At 45.0% G+C, this 27,414-nt stretch overlaps 1 protein-coding gene across 3 annotated transcripts; it reads right to left on the minus strand.

The window, feature by feature from the left end:
* Positions 1 to 722: 722 nt before the first annotated feature.
* LOC125448525 (uncharacterized) lies at positions 723 to 22,765 on the minus strand. Of its 3 annotated transcripts, XR_009443102.1 has the most exons (7): positions 22,701 to 22,743; positions 21,401 to 21,461; positions 19,147 to 19,491; positions 15,867 to 15,935; positions 10,329 to 10,440; positions 6,964 to 7,292; positions 1,789 to 1,896 (listed from the first exon to the last, which is right to left on the minus strand). XR_009443102.1 is itself a non-coding variant. In XM_059641394.1 (6 exons), the coding sequence occupies exons 1-6, from the start codon at positions 22,719 to 22,721 to the stop codon at positions 1,722 to 1,724; spliced, it is 783 nt and encodes a 260-aa protein (XP_059497377.1). In that variant the 5' UTR covers positions 22,722 to 22,743; the 3' UTR covers positions 723 to 1,721. The 3 variants fall into 3 exon arrangements, 2 of the variants coding, with proteins under 2 accessions (XP_059497377.1, XP_059497378.1); XM_059641394.1 differs by lacking the exon at positions 6,964 to 7,292 and having other exon boundaries at positions 723 to 1,896; XM_059641395.1 differs by lacking the exons at positions 6,964 to 7,292; positions 21,401 to 21,461 and having other exon boundaries at positions 723 to 1,896; positions 22,701 to 22,765.
* Between the last annotated feature and the right edge of the window lie 4,649 nt (positions 22,766 to 27,414).

Raw genomic sequence — 27,414 nt, forward strand, 5'->3', positions numbered from 1 at the left:
AGACAGCATCTGAAGAGCAGGGAAGACAACGCTTTAGGCCGAAACCTTTTGTCAGGAGTCAGGAAGTGTTTCTGTCCAAGACTCACAGTCCACACCTTTGCTTTGGAGCAAGTGAGTGAAATGAGATGTTGTTTAATATCAGAATAAGCTCAGCCAGACTGAGAGAGATGGTGTTGGAGACTGGAGGGAAACTGGCAGTAACTAGGAATGTGTGGTGTTTGGGGTAAAATGAAATTAATTTTATGCAGGAAAAGACGTTACTTAAAAGTTATATTTCAAGGAGTTGACTCTCCCACATTCCCCAGCTCCCCACACCTCTGCTCCCAACCACCAGGAACATAGACTGGATGACCATTCCCAGCCTCCCACCTGAGTTTCCCACAATCGCTGATCCCTGACTTCAGCCAACTTGATTCACTCCAAGTCATATCAGGGACTTACTGCCTGTAGACAGCAGCCCCTCTGTGCAAACCAGGCCAAGCAGCATCAGAGGAGCAGGAAGGCAGACGTTTCGGGCCGAAACCCTTCTTCAAGGCTCTAGGCCTGAAATGTCAGCCTTCCTGTTCCTCTAACGCTGTTTGGCCTGCTGTGTTCATCCAGCTCTACACCTTGTTATCTCATATTCTCCAGCATCTGCAGTTCCTACTATCTCTGAAACAATTTTAGCCCCTCTGTTCAAGCAGTTACCAGCAGAGTCATTAAACGTCAGACTGTAGACCCACTAATATCGGCAGCAGCTTCTCTTTAATCACAGATCAGAGCAAAAACTACAGGCAGAAAAGTAACAAAATATCCAGGGTAGAAATACAGATGTATCCAGATCTAAAATATTTACAAAGTTTTATCCTTCCATTGAAAATTATGATCAATCACCATTGGGGTAGATACTTCATATACAAAAGTCACATTTAAATTAACAAGACATATCTGTAAATTAGGACAAACACCCAGGTTAAAAATACAAACATTTCCAATGTTAAAAAATTCACAGCAGCAACAGATTTACTTTAATCAAACCCTGGAGCAAACAGTACAGATAGAAAAGGAATCATGATATCTGACAGATTCAGAGATAAAATATTTACAATACAATTACTTAGATAAATTTATAGAAAATTAACAGTTAAATGTGCAGGATATATATTTGGCCAGATGCAGTTTCAATGTGTAAACCATCCAGGTTCTGGTTTCTGAATTTTAAACACTTGCTGGCTCTGAGGGAACCACGTGCTACAGAGGGAGTTTCCGAAGCCTCTTCCCATGTTCCCCAATGAGGGACGACCATCGCTACAAGGGCTGCAGTGGGGCAAGTTGAGATGGACAATGAATGGGGCCCTGGCAGCAAATATGCACACTGAGAACAAGTTAACAAATTTTCCAGAAACTACACGATGCTCCCACCAACTTATCAACAGGATATTTTGGAAATTTTCTTGGAAAAGTCTCTGAGGGAAGGATCAATGCTAAAAGTGAGCCCGATGATTGAGTTTGGACACAGTCTGTGAGTGTCATAGTGACATAATACACAGAATGAAATACTTTATCCAGGAATAGGATAATATTTTCACTGGGAATTTTCCTCCTGAAATTGTGCTGCCCCAAAGGGTTTGCGGAATTTGGGAAGTGATTGTTGATCCCAATCCTGAGCTCAGACTTTCCACCAGGAATCACTTGATCCCAACAATACAGGGGTGATTTCCTGCTCTCTGAGTCAGGCTCAGTCAGTGTTGGACAGACCTGTTCCCCAGAAGATTTTGCTCTCTAGCCGCTCCATCCTGATGCTCAGGTGCTGTTGGCACACGGCTCTGTGCTTCACCTGAACCAGGCACCTCTGTCAAAGGGTCACAATTCGATGCTTGATTTTGTTCACTGCTGTGTTGGTTTTGAATACAATTCCTGGGAGAGAAAGAAAGCAACAGAATGCATTTTAAAACAATCCAATGCTTTGGACGCATGTATAAAGGAGCTGTTCAGGAGCATAGACATGTAAAATGACACTTAACATCCTGGGGATGAATGGTAGCTGGAAAATGGATGACAGCAGCTACATGGTGATGGAACACAGTGTGTAGAGGAGAGCAGGTTTACAGGATAGGCAGTGGGCAAGAACTGGACATTCTACAAGAGCTGACCGACAGAGGGAGGGCCAGAGGTGAGAGTGAGAGAACCCTACAATAGCTCCTCATCCCAGTGTGAGGGGTGTATGTGGGGAAAGGTAACGAGCACAGCAATGTGGGTATTGAATGAAACAGGAAATCTGAGATGTGCCCAGTGGCTGCATTAAGGGGATGGTTTGAAAAGTGCAGGTAGAGTGACAACAAGAAATTGCTTTTTTTGATCGCATTTTTAACACTGTGGTGCAGTAAAAGATACAGAGAACTAAGGGAGAGACACTGAAACTGGAAATCTCTGGGATACAGGAGCACAGAGATCTGAGGGCTGTGCAGCTGAAGGTGGGTACAGGTAGGAAGGGCTGAGGCCACGGAGGGATTCAAAAGGATTTGAATGATCAAATCTGTCAATCCCTATCTGAAATAGATTTAACAATGGAGCATCCACAACCACAATAAGTATAAATCTGAATGAGCTTACCCCTGTTTGCAGCCTCTGTACCATCCTCACAGCTAACTTTCCCACTGAGCTTTGTATCACCAGCAAATTGGGACATTTCCATTCCATCCCCTCATCGCAGTCCCTGATATAGATTGTGAGTCACTGAGATCCCAGCATTGATCCTTACAGCACCAGTTACATCTTGACTGCTGAAAATGACCCACTTGTTCCTGCTCTCTTCCTGTCTATTAACTAATCCTCAATCCATGCTGTATTACCCCCATTCCCCCTTGAGACCTCATCTTGTCGAACAACCTATTGTGTGGCATCTTCTCAAATTCCTTCTGTCATTCCCAACATATGCCCCATCCTCTGGTTTTCCAGTGGGATAATATTTGCTCCTTTCCAATCCATGGGGACTGTTCAGAAGCGAGAGGATGACAAGCTGGAAGTGACTGGATGATGCTGCTCAATGACAGACTGGATTGAAGTGTCCTCACAGCTCAGTGAATGGACAGTGACAGTGCTCAGCGACATTTCACGCAATGTTATACAAAGATATAAATAGGTTACGATTGAATCTGCGGAACATTCTGGAACTCACCATATTATTCACTTTCAGGTCATCATTAGATTCTTAAATCCAGATATTTTATTGAATTCAAATTCCACCGTCTGACATGGTGGGATTCGAACTTGGGGCACCAGAACATTATCTGGGTCTTTGGATTAACAGTCCAGTGATCATGGGCAGTTTTATCAATAACAACTTCCTATCTGTAGATTTTTATTTGATAATCAGACTTTAAAATTCACAGCTATGGATCTTGAAGAAACTCTGATCCATAACTCTCTGCTTAACATTTCCGTGAGAAGGTTAAAGCTCACGTCTGCAGTGTTCACAATGACAATTCCCTGTCCCCTGTCTTTCTTTCAAAAAAATTATAAACAGCACAGAGCCAAATGGAACCAAGTAAATCTCAACACAATGAGAAAATTCACTTTCTCGCTGGGACTGTGTGGAAGGGCAGGTTACACCTAGTTCAATATTACTCTCCGCTAACTTCAACCAGCATCACTCCCAGTCAGCTTCCCAACAGGAGGGTACTGGTAAAATTGTAGCAATATTCTCCACGCAGAATTCCAGACACGCTATTGCTAGTGGGAATCAGGAATCCTTAGAGTCCTGTATCTGCAGGACAGGAAGGTGAGTCTCAGAAACAGAAATAACAATTCCAGGGAGTTTAAGGATCGGTTCCAGGTAACAGTGACCCACACGACTCACTCGCGCAGAGTCATTCTTTGGTAAAATATCACACAGCTTATCAAATCTTCCAATATTCCTGTCTATCCAGCATGATCAAATCTAAGAGCTGAAAACCCATGCAGAAGTTTAGAAACAGATTGACCTGGTACAGATGTCTTTGGTCGAGGTGTGGGAGCTCGCTCTAGAGAAAACAAACTGCAGAAATGTTCAAACACTGTGGACTGCTCAACTAACAATGAATGGACCATCTCAAGTCAGAGATAAAACAATAGCTGAAGTAGAGACCTTCACCTGCGACGGAGAGCTTGACTTGAAAAACTCCCTCCCATCAAAAGCGATCCCCCATCCTGCTGTAAATCTGACACTGATACTCGTCCTCCTCTGTCTCCCTGAGGTCAGAGATCAGAACTGACCAGTTGCCTTGTTCCAGTTAATCTTTGAATAAATTTGTTGTTTCTGAACTGTGGGTCTTGGTCTCTCAAATCATCATACCTGCCGACAAACTTGTGTAAAAATTCACTCTTGGGTGTCCCCCAGATTACCTGTAAATCAAAGACTGGGACATTCCCACTACAGGCACAGGGCAGCATAACCTGCTCCCCAATGAATCCAGAAACTGGGACAGGACAGTCACCTGGAAAAGAGTGAAAGTATTTATCCACAGCTATAACCTCCCTGCTGGTACTTTACATGCCAAGCTTCTCATGGTTACGCTGCGATGCTGGATTTACAAGAAGCTCTGATCAGTAACTCACTGCTTTCATTTCTGCAGAAGGGTTAAAGCTCAGAAATTCAGGAATCCCACCCAAAAGCAGCTTGTGCCAGATATTTGTCAGCACTGAACAGACGAACCACACTTCGAATCACATGTTTCCCATTTGGACACATGCTGGGAGAACACAGCTGGATACTGTCAACTTCCCTCTTCACCTCACATTCTCTGAGAGAATTTTGAAGTTGGGAAGTGGAAAATTGTGCCTGAAAGACAAAGATAATAACGACTGCAGGAGAGTCACTGAGGATTCGGGGTGAATTTGGACAGGTCGTGGAACAGTGACAATCTGAGCAGGGAGTGAGGCAGCACCTGATGGTCAGAAAGGGGCCAAGGCAATGTGTGCCCTCACCTCCCTCCACCACTAACCTGTGAGTCCTTGCTCCTGCACCCCACAAGATCCAGACTTTAACCATCCCAGGCCCCAGAGCACAATCCCCAGTCTTGGTGACTCCATTCTGCACACTCCGAGACAGGTCCAATTGTGATTTGATGCCAGCACTGCCCAGACTATCATCCCAGCATGGATGAAAGGGGGTTCAGACAGATAAACGCAGAGTCTGGTTCCTGTATTAAAGGGGGTTAGGACAGATAAACCCAGAGTCTGCTTCCTGTAATACAGGGGGTTCAGACAGATAAACCCAGAGTCTGGTTCCTGTATTAAAGGGGGTTCAGGCAGATAAACCCAGAGTCTGGTTCCTGTATTAAAGGGGGTTCAGACAGATAAACCCAGAGTCTGGTTCCTGTATTAAAGGGGGTTCAGACAGATAAACCCAGAGTCTGGTTCCTGTATTAAAGGGGGTTCAGGCAGATAAACCCAGAGTCTGGTTCCTGTATTAAAGGGGGTTCAGACAGATAAACCCAGAGTCTGGTTCCTGTATTAAAGGGGGTTCAGACAGATAAACCCAGAGTCTGGTTCCTGTATTAAAGGGGGTTCAGACAGATAAACCCAGAGTCTGGTTCATGTAATAAAGGGGGTTCAGACAGATAAACCCAGAGTCTGGTTCTTGTATTAAAGGGGGTTCAGACAGATAAACCAAGAGTCTGGTTCCTGTATTACAGGGGGTTAGGACAGATAAACCCCGAGTCTGGTTCCTGTGTTATGGGGGGTTCAGACAGATAAACCCAGAGACTGGTTCCTGTATTAAAGGGGGTTCAGGCAGAAAAACCCAGAGTCTGGTTCCTGTATTAAATGGGGTTCAAGCAGATAAACCCAGAGTCTGGTTCCTGTATTAAAGAGGGTTCAGTTAGATAAACCCAGAGTCTGGTTCCTGTATTACAGGGGGTTCAGACAGATAAACCAAGAGTCTGGTTCCTGAATTACAGGGGGTTCAGGCAGATAAACCCAACCTCTGGTTCGTGTATTAAAGGGGGTTTCAGACAGATAAACCCAGAGTCTGGTTCCTGTATTACAGGGGGTTCAGACAGATAAACCAAGAGTCTGGTTCCTGTATTACAGGGGGTTCAGGCAGATAAACCCAGAGTCTGGTTCATGTAGTAAACAGGGTTCAGACAGATAAACCCAGAGTCTGGTTCCTGTATTAAAGGGGGTTCAGACAGATAAACCCAGAGTCTGGTTCATGTAGTAAACAGGGTTCAGACAGATAAACCCAGAGTCTGGTTCCTGTATTAAAGGGGGTTCAGTCAGATAAACCCAGAGTCTGGTTCCTGTATTACAGCGGGTTCAGACAGATAAACCAAGAGTCTGGTTCCTGAATTACAGGGGGTTCAGGCAGATAAACCCAACCTCTGGTTCGTGTATTACAGGGGGTTTCAGACAGATAAACCCAGAGTCTGGTTCCTGTATTACAGGGGGTTCAGGCAGATAAACCCAGAGTCTGGTTCATGTAGTAAACAGGGTTCAGACAGATAAACCCAGAGTCTGGTTCCTGTATTAAGTGGGGTTCAGACAGAAAAACCCAGAGTCTGGTTCCTGTATTACGGCGGGGGGTTCAGGCAGATAAATCCAGAGTTTGGTTCCTGTATTAAAGGGGGTTCAGCAGATAAACCCAGAGTGTGGTTCATGTAGTAAACAGGGTTCAGACAGATAAACCCAGAGTCTGGATCCTGTATTGATCAGGGTTCAAACAGATAAGCCAAGAGTCCTGATCCTGTATTAAACGGGGTTCAGACAGATAAACCCGGAGTCTGATTCCTGTGCTTAAAAATGCTTGATAACTCATTTGGACACAATGAGTTTTTTTTTCCAGTTACTTTAAAACTGTTTGGCTCTATAACAGGAAATAGTCTCGAAATCAAAGTGCACAATCTTAAGCTTCCATATTCCCTGAAATTACGTGCGTTGTTACCGAGTTTATGAATTTTGCAGGATTTTAAACAATTTTTGTGGTTCGTTTTCAGATTGACTCACTTTGGAGGGAGAGTATCAGTCCCTCTCCTGCCGTGGATCCACGGTTTTCCGGGATTTCCCACTCGGATCGCTGTCTCACTCCAATCCCTTCAGGGGAAAAGCAGCTTCGAACTGAATTCTCCCGACAGCGGCTGCATCCAGATCACTCACCGCCGCCCCCCCGCCTCAAGGAAACCCCTGAGATTGGCAACACTTCGAGGATAGATTGCGTGTCTCTCTATCCTGGATGAGAATGTTCTGAGTTGCTCTATCATTCCCGTTTCTATCCAGCTGTTATCCATCATCGAGCTCTGACTTTCCTGATAGTTCTTGCATGGTTATAATTGTACCTGGTGTGGATTCCAGAGAGGGTTGAGAACATTAGAAAGAAATCATTGCTGGACAAAGTCAACGTGGGTCAGTGGGAGCAGGATAACATCTGATTAACTAAAGAAAGAACATAACCTTAAATAAACTCATTGACCTGACTGTTCAAAAAACTCATTTATATATGATTTGGATGTCAATATAAAGCTATGGGTATTAAGTTTGCAGATGAACACCAAAATAATGGGTGTAGTGGACAGTGAAGATGATGATCTCAGAGTATCATGATCAGATGGGCCAGTGGGCTGAGGAGCAGCAGATGGAATTTAATTTCAATAAATGTGAGGCGTTGCATTTTGATAAGGCAAACCAGGGCACTGAATGATCGGGTCCTCGGCCATGTTGTCAAATAAAGAGACCTAGTCCCTTGGAAGTGGAGTTGCAGGTAGACAGGGTGATGAAGGCAGTGTTTGGCACACTTCCTCTCATTGGTCAGTGCATTATATATAGGAGTTGGTATGTCACGTTGCAGATGTACGGGACATTGATGCAGCTGCTTTTTGGAATACTGTGTGCAATTCTGGTACCCCTTCTGCAGGAAAGATGTTGTTAAACTTGAGAGAATGCAGAAAAGATTTAAAGATATTGCCAGGACTGGATGGTTTGTGTAATAGAAAGGCTGAATAGGTTTGGGCTATTTTCACTGGAGTGGAGACGGAGCGATCACTTTATTGAGGTTTATAAACTAATGAGGGCCATGAGTAGAGTAAATAGCCAAGGTCCTTTCCTAGAGTAGGGGAGTCAAAAACTAAAAGAACATAAGTTTAAAGGTGAGAGGGAAAGATTTATAAACAACCTGAGGGGTAACATTTTCATGCCGAGAGTAGTGCATGTATGGAATGAAGTTGCCACAGAATGTGTTGGAGGCTGGTACCATTACAACATTTAGTAGGCATCTGGGTGAATAGGAAGGGCTTACAGATACGGTCCAAATGCTGGTAAATGGGACTAGGTCTGACTGGAATGTCTGGTTGACAAGGACGAGTTGGACAAAGAGGTCTGTTCCCATGCTGCATGACTCGATGTGGAAGAGGCATGTTATAGCTATCAACTCTCTCAGAAACCATTGAACCAGAACAGAACCAAGTCACCTTGATCATGAAGGCCTACCCAAGGAGGAGGATTTGGGAACTGTTGAGTCCAATGACAAGGGGGACTGATATGACAGTTTCAGCAGCAAATGAGCTGAAGTGAGTAGTAGAAACAGACAGAGTTGAAAGTGCACAGTGCAGGTGATTGATACTAGGCTAGAAACTAAACTCGGGTATAAATAGGAAGCTGAACTTGTAAACACTTTGATGCAACACACACGGAGACGAGGGAGTATTGTGTCAGGGTTTCAGGATCCGGGAGATGATGTGATGTGCAATCAGTTTAGTTTGACTCTATGCCTAGTTATCCCCTGATCCTTGATATACTTCTAAAGTAACTTTGGAGTTGCCTTTATTTAACCTGCCATTATACTTCCACGCCCCCGTTTGGCTATCCTAATTTGCTTGTTAAGTTTCTCTTGCACATGCTGTACTCCTGTAGGACTTCAACTTGTTTGACTCCTCAGTATCTGGCATTAGTCTCCCTTGTTCTCTTTATCTAATCCTGTACATCACCAGAGTTTGCCGGATTTGTTGATCCCACCCTTTACCTTTATTGGAACATGTTGGCCCTGTCCTCTCCCTCTTTTCCTTCTTAAATGCTTCCTACTGTTCTTAAACATAGAAACAGATTTTGGACTTAGATTTAACCAAAAGTATCTACCCACAGTCCCCTCTGGCCAGGTCATATCTCACCTAATGAAAATTGGCCTTCATCGGTTCTAATTCTGATTACAAGCCCACCCTTTCCATAGATCATGTAATGATTGAATCCCTACAGTGTGGAAACAGGCCACCAGCCCAACAAGTCCACACTGGCCCTCAGACATCCCACCCAGACCCATCCCCCATAACCCATCTAATGTACACATTTCTGAACACTATGGGCAATTTAATATAGCCACCTACCCTGCACATCTTTGGACTGTGGAAGGAAACTGGAACACCCAGAGAAATCAATGCAGAAACAAGGAGAGAGTTCGAATTTGCATTCGCACAGACAGTCACTCGAGACTGGAATCGAACCCAGGTCCCTGTTGTAGGCAGCAGCGCTAACCACTGATCCACCATGCACCAGGGACCTGGATTCGATTCCAGTCTCGGGCGACTGTCTGTGTGGAGTTTGCACACTCTCCCAGTGTCTGCGTATGTTTCCTCCGGGTGTTCTAGTTTCCTCCCACAGTCCAAAGATGTGCGGGTTAGGTGGATTGGCCGTGCTGAATTGCCCCATAGTGTCTAGTAAGTGAAGTGACGGGGTTTAGGGTAAGTCTCAGGGAAATGCTCTTCGGAAGGTCACTGTGGGCTTGATGGGCCAAGTAGCCTGGTTCCACACTATCGGGATTCTATGATTCTCTTTTTCATTTGAATCTTGAATCTGATTAAGTTATGATTGCAGTCAACAAAATGTTCCGCAACTGAAACTTCAATCACTTGCTTAGCTTGATGATGTAAAATTAAGCCAAGGACCCTGTGTCTTGGAGGGTTTGCTAACAGTGTCGTGGATGCACTGCAAGAAGTTCACATACTCTAACCCTTCACACTATGATTACACCAGTTAACATTGTTGATGTTAAAATTCACCATGATCACTACCCTATTACTCCTACATCTCCCTGAAATTTGCCGAGAAAACTGCTCTTCTATTTCTCTCAGACTTTTAGGGGGTCTGTAGGACACAGCTACCTTCCAGTAGGATGATATTTGCTCCTTTTTAATCCACAGGGACTATGCAGCAGTGAGAGGATGACAAGCTGGAAGTGACTGGAAGATGCTGCTCAATGACAAGGTGGATCGAAGCATCCTCACAGCTCAGAGAATGGACAGGGACAGAACTCAGTAACATTTCACACAATGTTATACAAAGAGAAAACAGTAACAATGGAAATTGTGAAACATTCCAGAACTCACCATCTTTTGCGCTGGCGGATGATGCAAAAGACAATTCCAACAACAGCAAAAACAACAGCAGCAAGAATCCCGATTTGCAATCCAGCACTTGCTCCAGTAGAAAGTCCAGGATCTGGAGACAGTAATGAAGACATGAGCAGACTGGAACACATGAACAAAATTAACAGCAGAGATCTTGATCAGCTAGTGTTTCAGAACCAGCCCCAGTACAAAGAGATCCCGAGCTAATTCTAGTCCTTGACAGATGTGGGAGGTTAGATACCAATAATCTCTCTCTCGCGCTCTCTCTCTCTCACACACACACACACCCACACAAGCGCCTAATCTGTTACAGCGAGTGTAGATGTCCTCTTCTACTAACTAAACTTGAAACACTCAGAAGTTCGCCTCACCCTTGTATCTATGAAAAGATCGGTTAAAGAAAAGAAAGTCTCTGATCTCCACTCTATGTGAGTAACGAGTACAGGTAGTTCTGCTGTTAAACATGTTTTGTCAATGCGAATTGGCTATAATGCACTTGAGAAATTCGTGAATGCTGTTTGGCTAACACGAGTTTTCTGTTGTACAGATAAAGCGATTTTTTTTCAAAAATAGCAATCGTCTACAGTGCAGTTTTCTACAAGCGCAATTCTCTATAGCATGAGGTTGGGCATGAGCCCAATTAATAAGACAACAATAAATTAAAACTTAGTCTGTGCTAACTTGGAGAGACTGTCTTCTGGAGCGCTCTGCCTTCTCCATTATTTCACAAACACTGTTCTGCTGATTCTGCAGTCAGGGGCATTTTCTGTGTAACCCCTACAGTGAGGATTTTGAGCTAAAATGCCGTGGTATCATTGCTGGGGCTTTTTAAGAGAGCTTAACAATTTTGTGAGAAAGCAAGGTTTATTTCTCAGATGGTGGATTCGCTTTCGCTCCAAATGACAAATGGCTCTCTCCCTTATTTTCAAAAACCCTTGTGTTACATACATTTCAATAACATTTTTTTTTATAAAATGGTGCAGGTTGTCTAAACCATCAGTTTTAAATTCAGTTGGTTTTCTGTATCTCGGCGCTTGGTTTGAATTAATTGGCTAAATTTAAATTAGTTATCTCAACAGCAAGACAAAACTGCTGTTTTGCCTGCCAAGTGTAAAGCCTTTTGACACACTTGTTTCAATTTTGGGGCTCTCTGTACAGTACTTGCAAACTTCCAAGACCAGACAAAGCACAATCTCTTAAAGGGGCTGTGCACTGCTTTTGCCTGCTCATTATTTTACAAACACGTTCCAGCTGAGTACTCTACACAACTCGGTAACAATATGCTTTCCAATAGAGAACAGGACACTGACCAGCAGCAGTTTACCTTCAATTAAACCCAAAGGAAGAAACAGAAACCATTTCCTAAATGGGAAAGTCTTGGGATTAGATGGAAATACCATTGATACCCAGGTCAATTTCTTTTTTCTCATTTGTAGGATGAGGGTGTCGCTGTCTGGGCCCAGCATATAAATGCCTGTCGCTAGCTGCCCCTTGACAAGCTGGTGGTGAGCAGCATTTTTGGTGCGCCGCAGTCCACCTGCTGTGAGTCGACCCACAATGCCCTTAGGGAGGGAATTCCAGGATTTTGACCCAGCAACAGTGAAGGAACAGCATTATATTTGTATGTCAGCATAGAGAATGGCTTGGTGAAGAACTTGAAGATGGTGGTGTTCCCATATATCTGCTGGCCTTGTCCTTCGAGATGGAAGTAGTCGTGGGTTTGGAAAATGCTGTCTGAGGATCTTCAGTGCATCTCGTCGATAGTAAACATTGCTGATACTGAGTGTCGGCGGTGGAAGAGAGAATGCTTAAGGGTGTTGTGCCAGTCAAGCAGGCTGCTTTGTCCTGGGTGGTGTCAAGCTTCCTCAGTGTTGTTGCACTCATCCAGGCAAGTGGGGAGTATTACATCATACTCCTGACTTGTGCCTTGTAGATCGTGGACAGACTTTGGGGAGGCAGGAGGTGAGTTACTTGTCACCGTATTCCTAGCCTTTGACCTGCTCTTGTATCCAGTGTTTAAGAGGTGAGTCTAGTTGAATTCTGGACAGTGCTAACACCAAGATGTTGGCAGTTGGAGAATCAGTGATAGTAACACTATTGAATGCCACGGTGGGGTGGTTCGATTGTCTTTTACTGGTGATCATCATAGCCTGACGTCTGTATGCTGCAAATGTTAATTGCCATTTGTCAGCCCAAGCCTGGATATTGTCCAAATTGTTTTGCATTTGAAGACGGACTACTTCAGTATCTGAGAACTTATGAATGGTGCTGATCATTGAACAATCATCGGTGAACATCCCCACTTTTGATGGGAGGAAGGTCATTGAGGAAGCAGCTGAAGATGGTTGGGCTGAGGACTCTACCCTGAGGAACTCCTGCAGAGATGTCCTGGAGCTGAGATTATAGGCCTCCAACAACCACGACCATCCTCCTCTGTGTCAGACATGATCCTAAAGACTGGAGAGTTTGCCCCTGATACCCACTGCTTCCAGTTTTGCTAAGGGTCCTTGATGCCAAACTCGGTTGAATGCAGCCTCGATGTCAAGGGCTGTCACTCTCATCTCGTTCCTGGAATTCAGCTCGTTTGTCCATGTTTGAACCAAGGCTGCAATGAGGTCAGGAGCTGACTGTGATGGAATGCTCCCAACTTGTCTGGATGAGTGCTGCCTCAACACGCAAGAAGCTTGACACCATCCAGGATACACTGGGTAATACTGAGCAGGTTATTGCTGAGCAGGTGCTGCTTGATAACACTGTTGATGATCAAGAGTAGACTGATGTAGTGGTAACTGACTGGGTTGGATTTGTCCTGCTTTTTATGTACAGGACATACCTGGGCAACTTTCCACATTGTCGAGTAGACGCCAGTGTTGTAACTACACTGAACAGTTTGGCTAGGGGACCGGCAAGTTCTGGAGCACAAGTCTTCAGTACCATTGCCAGAATGTTGTCAGGACCTGTAGCCTTTGTAGTGTCCACAGTCTCCAACTCTTTCTTCATATTACAAGAGTGAATCAAATTGGGTGAAGACTGGTGTCTATAATGCTGGGACCACTAGAGGAAACAGTGACGGATCATTCACTCAGCACTTCTGACTGAAGATTGCTGCAAATATTTCAGCCTTATCTTTTGCACTGATATGCTGGGCTCTTCCATCATTGAGAATGGGAATATTTGTGGAGTCTCAATTCATAACTGGACGTAGCAGGACTGCAGCTTAGATCTAATCCATCAGTTATGGGACCATTCAGCTCTGACTATCACTTGCTGCTTATACTGTTTGGCATGCAACTACTCCTGTTTGGTGACTTTACCAGGTTTACATCTCAATCTCAAGTATGCCTGGCGATACTCCTGGCAATCCGTCCTGCACTCTCCATTGAACCAGGGTTGATCCCCTGATTGATGGTTGACTGCAATATGCTATGTTGTGAAGTTACAAATGGTATTGGAGTACAATTCTGCTGTTGTTGATGGCCCACAGTGCCTCATGAATGCTAGATCTGTTTGAAGTCTGTACCATGTAGCACAATGGAGATTATTTACAATGTGGGTGAGGTCAAGGTTGTTTTTCCCACACCACCTGCCGCAGACCCAGTCTAGCAGCTACGTCCCTTAAGATCCAAACAGTTCGATCAGTAGTCCTGCTGCCGAGCCACTCTTGGTGGTGGACATTGAAATCTCGCACCCAGAGTTGTTTTAAATACATTCACAGGATGAGGGCACCACTGGCTAAACAGCATTTATTACCAATCCCAAATTATGCAGAGGGCAGTTCAGAGTCAACCACATTGCTGTGGGTCTGGGGTCACATGTAGGCCAGACAAGGTAAGGATGGCAGTTTCCTTCCCCAAAGGATATTGATGAACCAGATGGGTTTTTCCGACAATTGAGAACGGATTCACGGTCATCATTAGATCCTTAGTTCCAGATATTTTATTGGATTCAAATTCCAAATTCCACCATCTGTCATGGTGAAATTCGAACAAGGGCCCCCAGAACATTATCTAGGTTTCTGGATTATCAGTCCAGTGATAATACCACTCGGCCATTACCTCCTCCAGTATGTTTTGTGCCTTGTCATCCTTGATTCCTCCAATTGTTTTCAACATGGAGGAGCACCCATTCATCAGCTGAGGGTGGATGGTACTGTGGTGATCAACAAGAAAGTTTCCTTACCCATGTTTAACCTGAAGCCATGAGACTTCATGGGTCCAGAGTCAATGGTGAGGACTCACAGGGCAACTCCCTCCTGACTGTGTATACCACTGTGCTATTACCCCTGCTGAGCCTGACCTGCCAGTCGGACAGGGTATACTCAGGGACGGTGATGGTACCAATGCCTGGGACATTGTAAGGTATGATTCCGTGGGTGTGACTGTGTCAGGCTGTTGCTTGACTAGTCTCTGTGAGACGGCTCTCCCAGTAGACCCCAGATGTTAGTGAGGGGAAGTTTGCAGGGTCGACAGGACTGTTTCTGCTGTTGTCTTTTCTGGTGCCTAGATTGATGCTGGGTTATCTACCTGGTTTCATTTCTTTGAGACTTTGTAGCGATTGGTACAGCTGAATGGGGCTTGCTCGGACATTTCAGGAGACAACTGAGAGTCAGCTGCATTGCTGTGGGTCTGGAGTCACATGTCGGCCAGAATGGGTGAGGATGGCAGATGTCCTTTTTCTGAAGAACATTAGTGATCCAGATAGGTCTTTCCCAATAATTAACAAGGATTTCATGCTCATCAATAGATTCTTAATTCCAGATTTTGGTAAAAATGAATTCAAATTTCACCATCTGCCGTGACATTCAAATCATTAGCTGAGTTTCTGCATTAATACTCTAGTGATAATATCATGAGGCAATTACCTCTCCCTAATATTATGCTCCACTGTCTTCAATGCGGAGATCTTGGGGCCACTCCCTCCTGCCTGGATATCACCATCCCCAAACCTCTGGTGGGCTCCGCCACCAACCCCAACCCCTACCAAGAACCCTCCCACCCCTCTACCCCGACCTCACCCCCACCAGTCAGACAGGGTATATATCCAGGGACAGAGACCAAAGCAATCTGGGAGGTAGGATTACTGAGGAGGCTCTTGAGTTACAACTGGGCTATACAATCTCTTTGTTTCCTGATTCAATCCCTGGGCGACAGTCTGCTTCCCACACCACCACCCTCTCCCACACAGTGTGGGACAACCCAGCTTCTCTTCTCTCCTCAACCACCACCACCTGCCCCCACCAGTTTCACTTTCTCTCTGACAGTGTGGCACTCCCCCAGCCTCACCCTCTCTCTACCCATGTACTGCACCCTCTATGCCAATAGTGTTCCCCCACCATACTGCTACTTCCCCAATAGGATGGTGGTCCAGTAGAGCCCTCAGCAGCAGTGAGTTTGGGCCCCATTTTATCCTGGAGTCTAATAGAGGGATCTGACCCCATGGCCTTCAAAATCAGGGCTCAGAGGTTAGTTGTACCCACTGAACCCTTCTCCAGCATTATACACTTTCACAGGGGAATACCTTGGGTTCGATTGAGTTGCTTGCCATGATCTGCTTCTAGGGTTTCATTTGGGCCTTGGGTTGGGCCAACTGGAAAACAAAACATGAAAATGTTAACTTTACCCTTCTTCCAGAGCTCATCAAATTCTGAAACATTCATCTGTGTCTTTATGGCCTACAGGTTCAGCTATTCCAATGTTCTCCTGGTCACTGTGTCACATGGAACCCTCTGTTACCTTCAGTTCATCCCAAACTCTGCTGTCCTTGTACCTTAACCCACTGCAATGAGTTCTGTTCACGTCACTCACTGTTAGTCACTGATTCCCATTAGCTCAGAGTCTGGAGACACAATCAGGTCAATGGTCTACCTCTAGGAAAGGTAAGAGGGGTAGGCAGGTACTGGAGGAGCTTCCTGTGGCTATCTTCATCTCAAACAAGTATGCTGTTTTGGAAAATTTAAGGGGGTGATGGACTCTTGTTGGAATGGAGCACTGACAGCCATGTTTCTGGTACTGAGATTGGCTCTGATGTAACACGGGGAACGTAAGCTTCCAAGGTAAGATAGGAGCTGTAGTTAGAGGCTCAGAGAGATATTTCTGCGGCCAGTAATGTGGTATCAGAATGACGTGTTGTCTCCCAGATGCCAGGGTCAGGGATGTCTCAGAGAGGGTGCAGAATATTCCCAAAGGGGAGGGAGACCAGCAGGAGGTTGTTGTACAAATTGAAACCAAAGACACGAGAGAAAGGATGAGGTTCTTAGAAGAGAATATAGGAAATTAGACAGGAAGTTCAAAAGCAGATCTTTTGAGGCTAGTAATATCTGGATTACTTCTGATATCAGGTGCTAGTAAGGAATAGGAGGATAGAGCAGACGAATGTGCAGCTGAGGAGCTGGTGTAGGGGAGAAGGACACACATTTTTGGATCATTGGAATCTCTTCTGGGGCAGAAATGACCTGAGTAAGCATTGTGGGTGTGCCTGAATTGGAAGGGGACTAATAAATTGGCAGGGAGATTTGCTACAGCTGCTCGGGGAGATACTTAGTCTGAGGCAGTGGGGAAAAGGAGCAAGTCCAAATGTCAAGGTGGGCAAGGCCAAAGCAGAGAAAGAGGTAGGTCTGATCAATTAAACTGCATTTATTTCAATGCGAGAAGCCTAACAGGTAAAGACAAATTAACTCAGGGCATAGATGGGAACATGGGACTGAGAAATCATAGTAATATCGTAGAAACGGCTCAGGGAAGGATTGGCAGCGTTACGTTCCAGGGAATAGATGTGAAGGGAAGGATATAAATGGAGGAGGGCAAGAGAGGAGGGCAGTGGCATTTTCGGTACGGGATAATATTACGGCTGTACTATGGGACTCATCATAGCCCCTACAGTCCCCGCAACCTCCATACCAATTATTTCTGCCTCCTCTTCAGTTTAATAATAACCTTCCTATTGGAGAGTAAGCAGAACTATATGAAGTATTCCAAAAGTGGCATCACCAATATCTTGTACAACCGCAACATTACCTCCCAACTCATATACTCAGTGGTCTGAGCAATGAAAGCTCGTCTGCCAAATGTCTTCTTTACCACCCTGTCTACCTGTGACACAGTTTAAGTAACCACATACCCGAATTCCTACATCTCTTGTTCAACATCACTCCCCAGGGCCATAACATTACGTGGGTCTTGCTCTTGTTCATCTTACCAAAGTGCATCACCTCACATTTATCTCAATTAAACTCAGTCTGCCACTCCTCGGCTCATTGGCCTGGTTGTACTCCTACATAACCTCCTTCATTGCATATAATACTACCAATTTTTGGTGTCATCCACAAACTTACTAACCGTGCTTCCTATATGCTCCTTCAAATTGTTTATAGAAAATGACAAACGACAGTGGATCCAATTCTGTCGACACACCACTGGTCACAGATCTCCGTCTGAAAAACTATCCCTCCCACCACTCTGTTATCTACCGTCAAGCAAATTTTGTATCCAATTGACAAGCTCTCCCAAATCCCATGTGATCTAATGTTACTAACAGTCTACCATGTGAAATCTGATCAAAGGCCTTGCTAAAATCCATGTAGACAGTGTCTACTGCTCTGACCTCATTTACGTTCTTAGTCACATCCTCAGAAACACAATCATGTTTGTGAGACTTGATTACCCACACACAAAGCCATGCTGACTATTCCTAATCAGTCCTTGCCTCTCCAAATTCCTGTCTCTCAGAATTCCCTCCAACGATTTATCCACTACTGATGTCAGACTCAACAGTCCATAGTTCTCAATGTTTCTTGTACAATGGCACCCTGCAGTCTTCTGGCAGCTCACTTGTGCCTGTAAGGAGTAAGTAAACCCCAGCCATAGGTAGTTTCTGAGCTGCTCATGCTCCCATTGTCCAAGACATCAAGTCACATTCTAAGTGCACGTTGTACAATGAATTGACAGGTACTCTCCATTTATCCCAGTTATTAAAACTGTAGCATTCAATGCATTCTCTAGAGGAATATCTGTGATCTTCTTCCAACTAAAGAGTTTGAGTAGAACCCGTATTCCTTAACATAGTTATCGACTTAGGCATATTATTTGAAGAAAAAGAGTTCCCTTTCCTTTTGTTGAAAATCCTTTCTGTTACATGTCTACTTTATTCATCTCTTCTGCACGCAGCAGTTTTTACCTTTGGTCTCATAGCTGTAGGTAAAGCTACAATATGATCTGTGGTGTTTCACTTCTGGGTTTCTTTTCCAGACTCTCACTTAGTGAGTCACTAGATCCCATGGGCTTCCCGTACAATCTCCAGCTTTCTGAACGCACGTGTGCCCCTCTTTGCTACGATGGAACACTTAGGCCTACATCTCTCACATCTGCCCTCAGCATCTTCCTTTCCAGTTTGGACAGAAAGGAGTTCCTGGGGTATTTCCACCTGTCCATTCTTTACCCAGGCTACTTGCTTTTCTTTCACTCACCATCTTCGAGCTTTCTCAGATCAATGAGGGTCACAGAAAAGAAAGTTGAGTTTTACAGATCGGGTCACAAACATCTGCCATTTCTGCTTCAAGACCTTCAACATGGCTCTAATTTTAGAATCACAGAATATCTATGGTGTGGAAGCAGGCCATTTACCTCATCGAGTCTGCACTGACCTTCTGACAAGCATCCAAATCAGAGCAATCCCCTGACTCTATTCCTGTAACGCTATATTTCCCATGACTAACTCACCTGGCCTGCACATCCCTGCACACAATGAATGCACTATGTACATTTAGAGATTTAACCTAATAGCTGGAACAGAAACCTCTCACCTGTGACAGAGAGTTGGATGGAAACAACTTCCTTCCATCGAAAGTGATCCCCCATCCTGCTGTAAATCTGACATTCATACTCATCCTGGTCTGTCTCCCTGAGGTCAGAGATCAGAACTGACCAGTTGCCTTTTTCCAGCTGATCTTTGAACAGGTTTGTTCTGTTTCTGAACCGTGCATTTTGTTCTCTTAAAGCATCATTCCCATTGACAAACTTGTGTAAGAGTTCATATTTGAGAGTCCCCCATATTATCTGTAAATCAGAGACTGAGACATTCCCACTGTAGGTACAGGGCAGCACAACCTGCTCTCCAACGAACCCGGAAACTAGGACAGGCGAGTCACCTGGAAAAGGATTGAAGATATTTATCAATTATTCACTACTGGTACATTATATCCCAATACCAGTAAAGGCATAGAGTCGTACAGTTATACAGTGTGGATACAGATCCTTTGGTCCAACTCATCCGCACGGACCAGATATCCTAAACTGATCTAGTCCCATTTTCCAACGTTTGGCCCAAATCCCTGTAAACCTTTCCTATTCATGCATCAATCCAAATATCTTTTAAATGTTGTAATTTTACAAGCCTCCACAACCTCCTCTGGCATTTTGTTCTGTACAATTATCACCCTCTGCATGATAATGTTGCTCCTCAGGTCTTCTTTAAAATCTCATCTTAAACCTACGCCTTCCAGTTTATGACTCCCTCATCCTGGGAGAAAGATCTTGGCTATTCACCCTATTCATAGTTTTAAAAATCTCTACAAGGTCACCCGTCAACCTCAACTCGTCAGGGAAGAAAGCCTATTCGGCTTCTCCCTACAGCTTAAACCCTCCAATCCAAGCAACAGCCTTGTAAAAACGTCTGATGCATGGCTTTTAAAAGTATGAACTGTACTCAGAACCTAATTATTTTAAAACAAAATTAAACACTGCAACAGATGACTACTGAGGGTTACTGACTTGGTCGATGGATTAAGATGAACAACGACATACTCAAAAAAAAGACAATGTTGCACATTCCACCTAAAGCAGTAACTCCCAAAACCTGAAATATGGATTTTACCTTCTTCAATCACACTCTACTCCTCTCCATTTGGACTTTAAAGGATACGTTAGGGTACTTTTTAGATAGTATGAAATTGAATATAGTGGATGTCCAAATAAATGTGGGGGTTCAGGTAAGGATGCACATGTTATAATGTATTATACGAAACCCTAATTTTGTAAACTGTGAGCAGTGCTGGGCACATCTTAGAAAGGATGCGTTGTTCTTGAAAAGAGTGCAAATTGTAGGCTCAGAGGACTGATATCTGAACTTCAGGTTCAATTATGAGGAAAGAATATACAATTTCTTTTTCTTCAGAATTTAGAAGAGTAAGTGGAGACCTGATCGAAGTTTTCAAAAGATTGGGTTGATCAAGATAAACTATTACTACTGTTTGGAGATTCTAAAACTAGGGGGTGTCGTCTGACGATTAGGGCCAGAAGCATTCAGGAGAGATGTTAAGGGGCACTTCTACATGCAAGGTGTGATAAATGCTTGAAATGCTCTTACACTAAAGGCACTGGATGCTGGGTCAGTGTTGGGCAACATGGTGGCTCAGTGGTTCGCACTGCTGCCCCACAGCGCCAGGGGCATGGGTTCAATTCCCCTCGGGCCACTGTTTGTGTGGACTTTGCATGTTCACCCCCCTGTCTGTGAGAGTTTGCTCCAGTTTCCTCCCACAGTCTAGACATGTGCAGGCAAGGTGGATTGGCCATGGTAAATTGCCCATAGTGATCTGTGATGTGTAGGCGAGGTGGGTTTGGGGAATGGGTCTGGGTGGAATGCTCAGAAGTTCAGTGTGGACTTGTTGGGCTGTAGGGATTCTATGGTGTTGTTCATTTTAAATCTAAGCATTCTTTTATTTAAGCAAAAGTACTAGAGATATGTGCCAAAGACAGTTAAACGGAGTTTGGCTACAGATCAGACATGATCTCATTGAATGGTGGAACTGGTTCAAGGGGCTGAATGGCCCACTCCTGTCGTAATTTTCCCTCAATACAACCAGACTTTGCCCACTCCCAGGATTCAAAGCCCATTATGTGCCTTCCTTTCAGCTCAGGGTAACACAGCACCTGAGGTCCTCTCCCAACCAGTGTCCAGATGTCACTGTGACACATCCCGGGGTTAACCCTTTCAACTCTCTCGTGTCTCCCCCAAGCCTTTGATCACTGCTGAAATGTTCCAGCAGTCACAGCACTGACCTGAAACAGAGGCAACAATATTTAGCAGCAGCAGCAGGAATAGTTTCTGTGAGCTGCATCCCTGCGACAAGAAAACACAGTGAGGCCCTTTCCTTTACAGCAGATCCATCGTTATGCCTCCTCCTCGCGCCTGCGATCTCCCGCCCCAAGTACAGGCCTCTTCTCACCGTTTTCCCATCCCCTCCCTCCAACATCCTCCCCGCTCCCCACCCCAACATCCGCCTGTCCTCCCCACTCCACACCAACTTCCCTCCGTCCTCCCCGATGCCCCCCAACTCTCCCCCGTCCTCCCCGATCCCCCAACTCTCCCCCGTCCTCCCCGATCCCCCAACTCTCCCCCGTCCTCCCCGATCCCCCAACTCACCCCCGCCCACCCCAATCCCCCCCCACAACTTCCCCCATCCTCCCGCTTCATCCCCAACTCCCCCCGTCCACCCCAATCCCCCCCCACAACTTCCCCCATCCTCCCGCTTCATCCCCAACTCCCCCCGCTCCTCCCCAATCCCCTCCCCCCGGCTCCTCCCCAATCCCCCCCCAACTCACTAAGCTTCCCCCCAACTCACCCCCGTCCTCCCCGATCCGCCCCCAACTCACCCTCTGTACTCCCTCTTTCCCCCAACTTCCCTGTCCTCCCCCCGCTCCTCCCCAACTCACCCCCGTCCTCCCCGCTTCCCATCCAACTCCCCCGTCCCCCCCCCCAACTCCCCCGTCCTCCCCGATCAGCCCCAACATACCCCCGTCTTCCCCCCAACATCCCCGTCCTCCCCCCCCCAACTTCCCCCTGTCCTCCCACTTCCCCCCAACTCCTCTCACAACTTCCCCGTCCTCCCCGATCCCCCCCAACTCACCCCGGTTCTCCCCGATCCCCCCCGCTCCTCCCCCCCGTCCTCCCCAATCCCCCCCCCGTCCTCCCCAATCCCCCCCCCCCGTCCTCCCCAATCCCCCCCCCCCCGTCCTCCCCAATCCCCCCCCCCCCGTCCTCCCCAATCCCCCCCCCCCGTCCTCCCCAAACACCCCCCGTCCTCCCCAATCCCCCCCCACAACTTCCCCCATCCTCCCGCTTCATCTCCAACTCACCCCCGTCCTCCCTGATCCCCCCCAACTCACCCCCGTCCTCCCCGATCCCCCCAACTTCCGTGTCTTCCCCCCCCCGCTTCCCCGATCGCTCCCCCCGTGTCCTCCCCGAGCCCACACTTGCCCATTTCCACCCCTCCCCACTCCAATCGTGTTGCCCCGCCCTTCGCCTATTCCCTCTCACCGCCCGATTCTCTTCGCTTTCCCGTCCACCCTCACTCGGTACCTGATGTCCCTGACCAGCCATTTGCGCGGGCTCGGAGAAACGGACTAAACTGCCACTTCCGCATTTCAAATTTCCCGCCTATTCTGAACGCCGGCTCCTGATTGGCCAGCAGGTCTGCCCGCTGATGACGCAGCGCCCTCGCCCCTCTCTGCTTATTTCTGACAGTTTTTCAGTGCGGCGCATGTCAAACAAAGTCAGAAATTTCTCGAAAAGCTCAGCCGGTCTGGCAGCATTTGTGGGGAAGAAAGTTACCGTTTCGGGTCCAGTGACCCTTCGTAAGAACCTTTCTACAATCTGTCTAAAATACACTCAATGAGTTCACCTGTACAGCTCCCTGTGGCAATGACTGCCACAGATTCACCACAGCCTGGCTAATGAAATTCCTCCTCATCTCAGGTCCTAGTGTCTCCTACCGGTGGAAATATCCCCGTGCCCGTTCAGATTCATAGTTCCTTGAAGGTGGAGTCACAGGTAGATAGGGGAGTGAAGCAGATATGGACAATCTCAGGGGACAGACGCCGTGGACAGAGACAATTGACCTCCTGCCATGCTACCCATGGTTTTCCTTGGAGGAGAGAGTGTGCGTGTTGGAAAGGGGTTAGAATTTTAACCAGCAGTTAATACTATCAATACTATCTGTAGCTAGAAGCTAAGTGGGATTTTGCATTTTTTTTAATAAAATCTTTCTTTTGTGACGACTCTAGGAAGAGCAGGACTTGATTTCCAGCATGTCACTCTAGTTCTGTGTAAAAGTGTTAATAAGAGCAATAAAATAACGGATTTCTAATTTCTGTACCTTTTAACTTCACCCATTTTAAATCATGAAGAAATGGTTTGGTCGGTTTCACTAGTCTGGGTGGTTGTGCTTCATTGACTTTGGCAAAGTGTTGATCACTCTTTAGTTCACTGGTTGATGGGTTAGAACCAGGATGGGGTTTTTTCTGACAATCATCATTAGACTCTAAATTCCAGATTTTTACTGAATTCAAACTTCGCATTTCCCATGGCAGGATTTGAATCTGGTTCCCCCAGAACATTACCTGGGTCTCTCAATTAACAGTCCTGTGATCATACCACTAGGCCATTACCTCCCTCAAAGTCAGTCCATTGTTGCCCTTGAGAAGGTGGTCATGAGCAGCCATCTTGAATAGCTTGGATGGCCAATCCCAATGGGAGCATGAAGTACTGACTACATGCAGTTCCATCTCCTCATCTGAGGAAGAATGTAATTGTATTGGAGGTGGATTGCAGTGATACATGGAAATGAGGGGATTGTTTTAGGGGGGCTACATGGGACTGGCTGGATTTGTTTCCACTTGAATTTGGAAGAGTGAGCAGTGACTTGATTGAAGTATACAATATCCTGAATGGTCTTGACAGAGCAGACATGGAAAGATGTTCCCTGTTGTGGGTAAGTCCAAAACTGGAGGGGGGCACTGTTTTAAAAATTTGAGGTCACCCCTTTTGGACAGAGATGAGGGGAGTTTTTTTTCCTCTCAAAGTGTTGTGCAACTTTGGAACTTCCTGCCCTTGAAGGTAGTGGAGATGGGGTCATTGAATCTATCCAGTGAGAACTCCTCAGAGACCTAACCATCATAATCCTCCCAAATCCACCAAATCCAGCTGCAGAGGGAAACTGAAATATCATGCTCTACACTATTGACATAAAAGTTCATGGAAAGCAGAGAATCTTTGCACTAATTTTCTACAACATAAATAAAGCTTAATAAAATACAATAAATCATTAAGAGATTATTTAATTTATTTAGCACATTAAGTATTATACTCTTCAGGAAGAAAAAGCAAAGGCATCATTTTTAAAAATTCATTGACAAAAGGAACAATGACAAATTAAGACAAAACTAACATGTCCTTGTAATATTGTAACTTTGTTCCCTATAACCACTAGACCTCCCAGTGTCCATTGCTATAGAAAGCTGCAAGTGAACCAGCAGAAATTGTGTCTTCCACTATGCTCAGTTCTTCTGGCTATTCCAATCACTGGGAAATGCTGGTTTGTCCAGCCCCTTACTCCACTACTCAATAACACTGGGATGTTACTTATACCCAAATTTTCAACTGTATCTAGTCCACCATTAACACACTCTACAACAATGCTCTGAATTTTGTTCAATGTTGGGGAATGGAAAGAGTCTGAGCCACTGAATTTCTAAACTACAGATAATGCAAATGAACAGTTTCTGCAAAATGATCAAAATTTGATCTCGTGTTTCTTAATTGCATATGTTCCAGACCTGACTCCACCATGAGAGCACCATCACTACAAGGATTGGAATGATTCAAGCACAAGGTCAATAAGATCAACTTATCCTTGGACATATACACTTGCCTTAGAGAGGATGCAACAAAAGTACACTAGACTAATTCTTGGGATGAGAGGGTTGTCTAAGGAGCAGGGATTGAGCAGAATAGGCCTGTGTACCTGGAGTTTAGCAAAAAAAAAGTGATCAAATTGAAATATCTGAAGTTTCTCAAATGTTTGACAGCATAGTGGAGAATATCTGCATCTCCTGGCAGGAGAATCTACAACTGGGGGTCTCATTCTCAGGTTAAGAGATCAACCATTTTGGACTTGGATGAGGAAAAACATTTTGCCTGAATTTTGTGATTCTTTCAAATCTGCTAAAAAGAGTTGTGGATGATCTGATGTCGAATATATTTACTGCTGAGATATATTGGTTTTTGGAGAAGATAGTGACAGTGAAATTGATGTGGAAGATCAGCTATGACCTATTTTAATAAGGTAGTGGATGAAAGGGGCCAAATGGTCTATTACTGTTCCTGTTTATGATGTTCTTATTGATGGAAAGTTTTGTAAGTTGCTATCATGCAAGTGATGAGAGATATACACAGCTGTAAGTGGTGCTGTATGTTTCTGAGACTGGGTTTACACACCGTGGAACACGAAGACTTGATAGATAATTAGATTGCCAGAAGAATTCATTATATCCAAGAATCCCAGAATTTTAGTTCAGCAGGGGTCTCTTTTAACAGGCTGAAATGGAGTGATTGTTTTGATTGCGGTACAGTTCTATGAATTTATTAGATGTTATTCTTGCCCTGATTTGTTTTCTGCAATAGCTGTAGCTTTATTTGGATAACGTAAGGGGTGTGAAGTGAGAGAAAGCTACTGCTACCTTCCAATTGTCACCATTACCTGAAAAACTTGTTATGGTCTGTCTCTACCTTAATCAGTTTGTCAAGTTTTGGATTACTTGTTACTTTGGTTAGACAAAGGCACGCGACTCTTATACCCATCATGTTCTTCCAGCATTTGGTTTGTCTCCAGCAACACCTTATTTTTAATTTTTTGTATTATCCTCTGCCTCAATTAATCAGATTATAGGCATCCCCTCCATCTGCTATTCAGTTGTTGACACTTTACTCTCACCATCTGACACTTTTGATCACCCATAGAGACTTGTATTTCTACACTCCACTTACACCATTTGTATGATTTTTGATCTCTCTGCCTATAAATTCTGTGTCTTTGTGCTTCTCTCTCACTTTACCTGTTGAAGGGGCAATGATACAAAAGCTTGTGATTTCAAATAAAACTGTGGACAATAGCCTGGTGCCAAGTGACTTCTGATGCTATCAATACAATAATGGGTCTCACTGGTGTCACATACTGGATTTGAAGAGTAGCAGTTTCTTCAAAGCAGTTTTCTAATTAGGTGCTTTCATTTCGTCGGCATTTTAAGACTTGGCATCATTATTTAATAAGTGGTGAATGGACATGGATTATGACCTTTTGAATATCTTTTGTAAAGTTTTCCTAATCCCAGGCTATAAATTGCGACTTTTTGGGGAGCTATCATTCACAAGAGTCATAGAGATATGTATGAGATATATAGTCATAGGCACAGAAACACACACTTCATACCATCTCGTCCATGCCAACCAGATATCCTAAATGAATCTAGTCCCCTTTGCAAAGTCATCATAAGGGCTATTAGGTATCTATCCCTACAATAGAGCCAGTGTGGTCAGGATTGCAGGGTGCAAGATTACTATCTGTACCCTTGTCCTACGAGAATATAATTTGCTGAGGTCAGGAATGGAGTCGTAAATCCCGGAATCAGGTCCTAGTCACCACTTCCAAATACTGGCATGGTAGACTGGTTAGTGCAGTTAGATTGCATGGGATCCTGGAAGACCTTGCCAATTGGATACCAAATTGGTTTGATGGTAGGAGCCAGAGAGAGTGGCGGTAGAGGGTTGTTTTTCAGACTGGAAGCCTGTGATCAGCAGTGTTCTGCAGGGATCAGTGCTGGGTCAACTTGTCATTTTTATAAACAATTTGGATGAGAATATCGAAAGTATGGTTGCTAAGTTTGTGGATGACACCAACATTGGTGGGATAGTAGACAGTGGAAAAAGTACAACGGGATCATGCTCAGCTGAGCCCTTGGCCTGAGGAGTGAAAGATGGGTTTAATTTAAATAAATGCGATGTGTTGCATTTTAATAAGACAACCATTAGGGTTAATGATAGGGTCATGGGGAGTGTTGCTGAACAGAGATGTCAAAAGTTTCACATACATAATTCCTAGAAAGCGGCATCACAGGTAGACAAAGTGGCGAAGGTGGGTTTGGCACACTTGCCTTCATTGGCCAGAGAATTGACTGTAGGAGTTGGAATGTCATGTTGTGGCTGTACAGGACTTAGTGAGGCCACACTGGGAACACTG

The sequence above is a fragment of the Stegostoma tigrinum genome, chromosome 41, assembly GCF_030684315.1.
Source record: "Stegostoma tigrinum isolate sSteTig4 chromosome 41, sSteTig4.hap1, whole genome shotgun sequence".
NCBI lineage: Eukaryota > Metazoa > Chordata > Chondrichthyes > Orectolobiformes > Stegostomatidae > Stegostoma > Stegostoma tigrinum.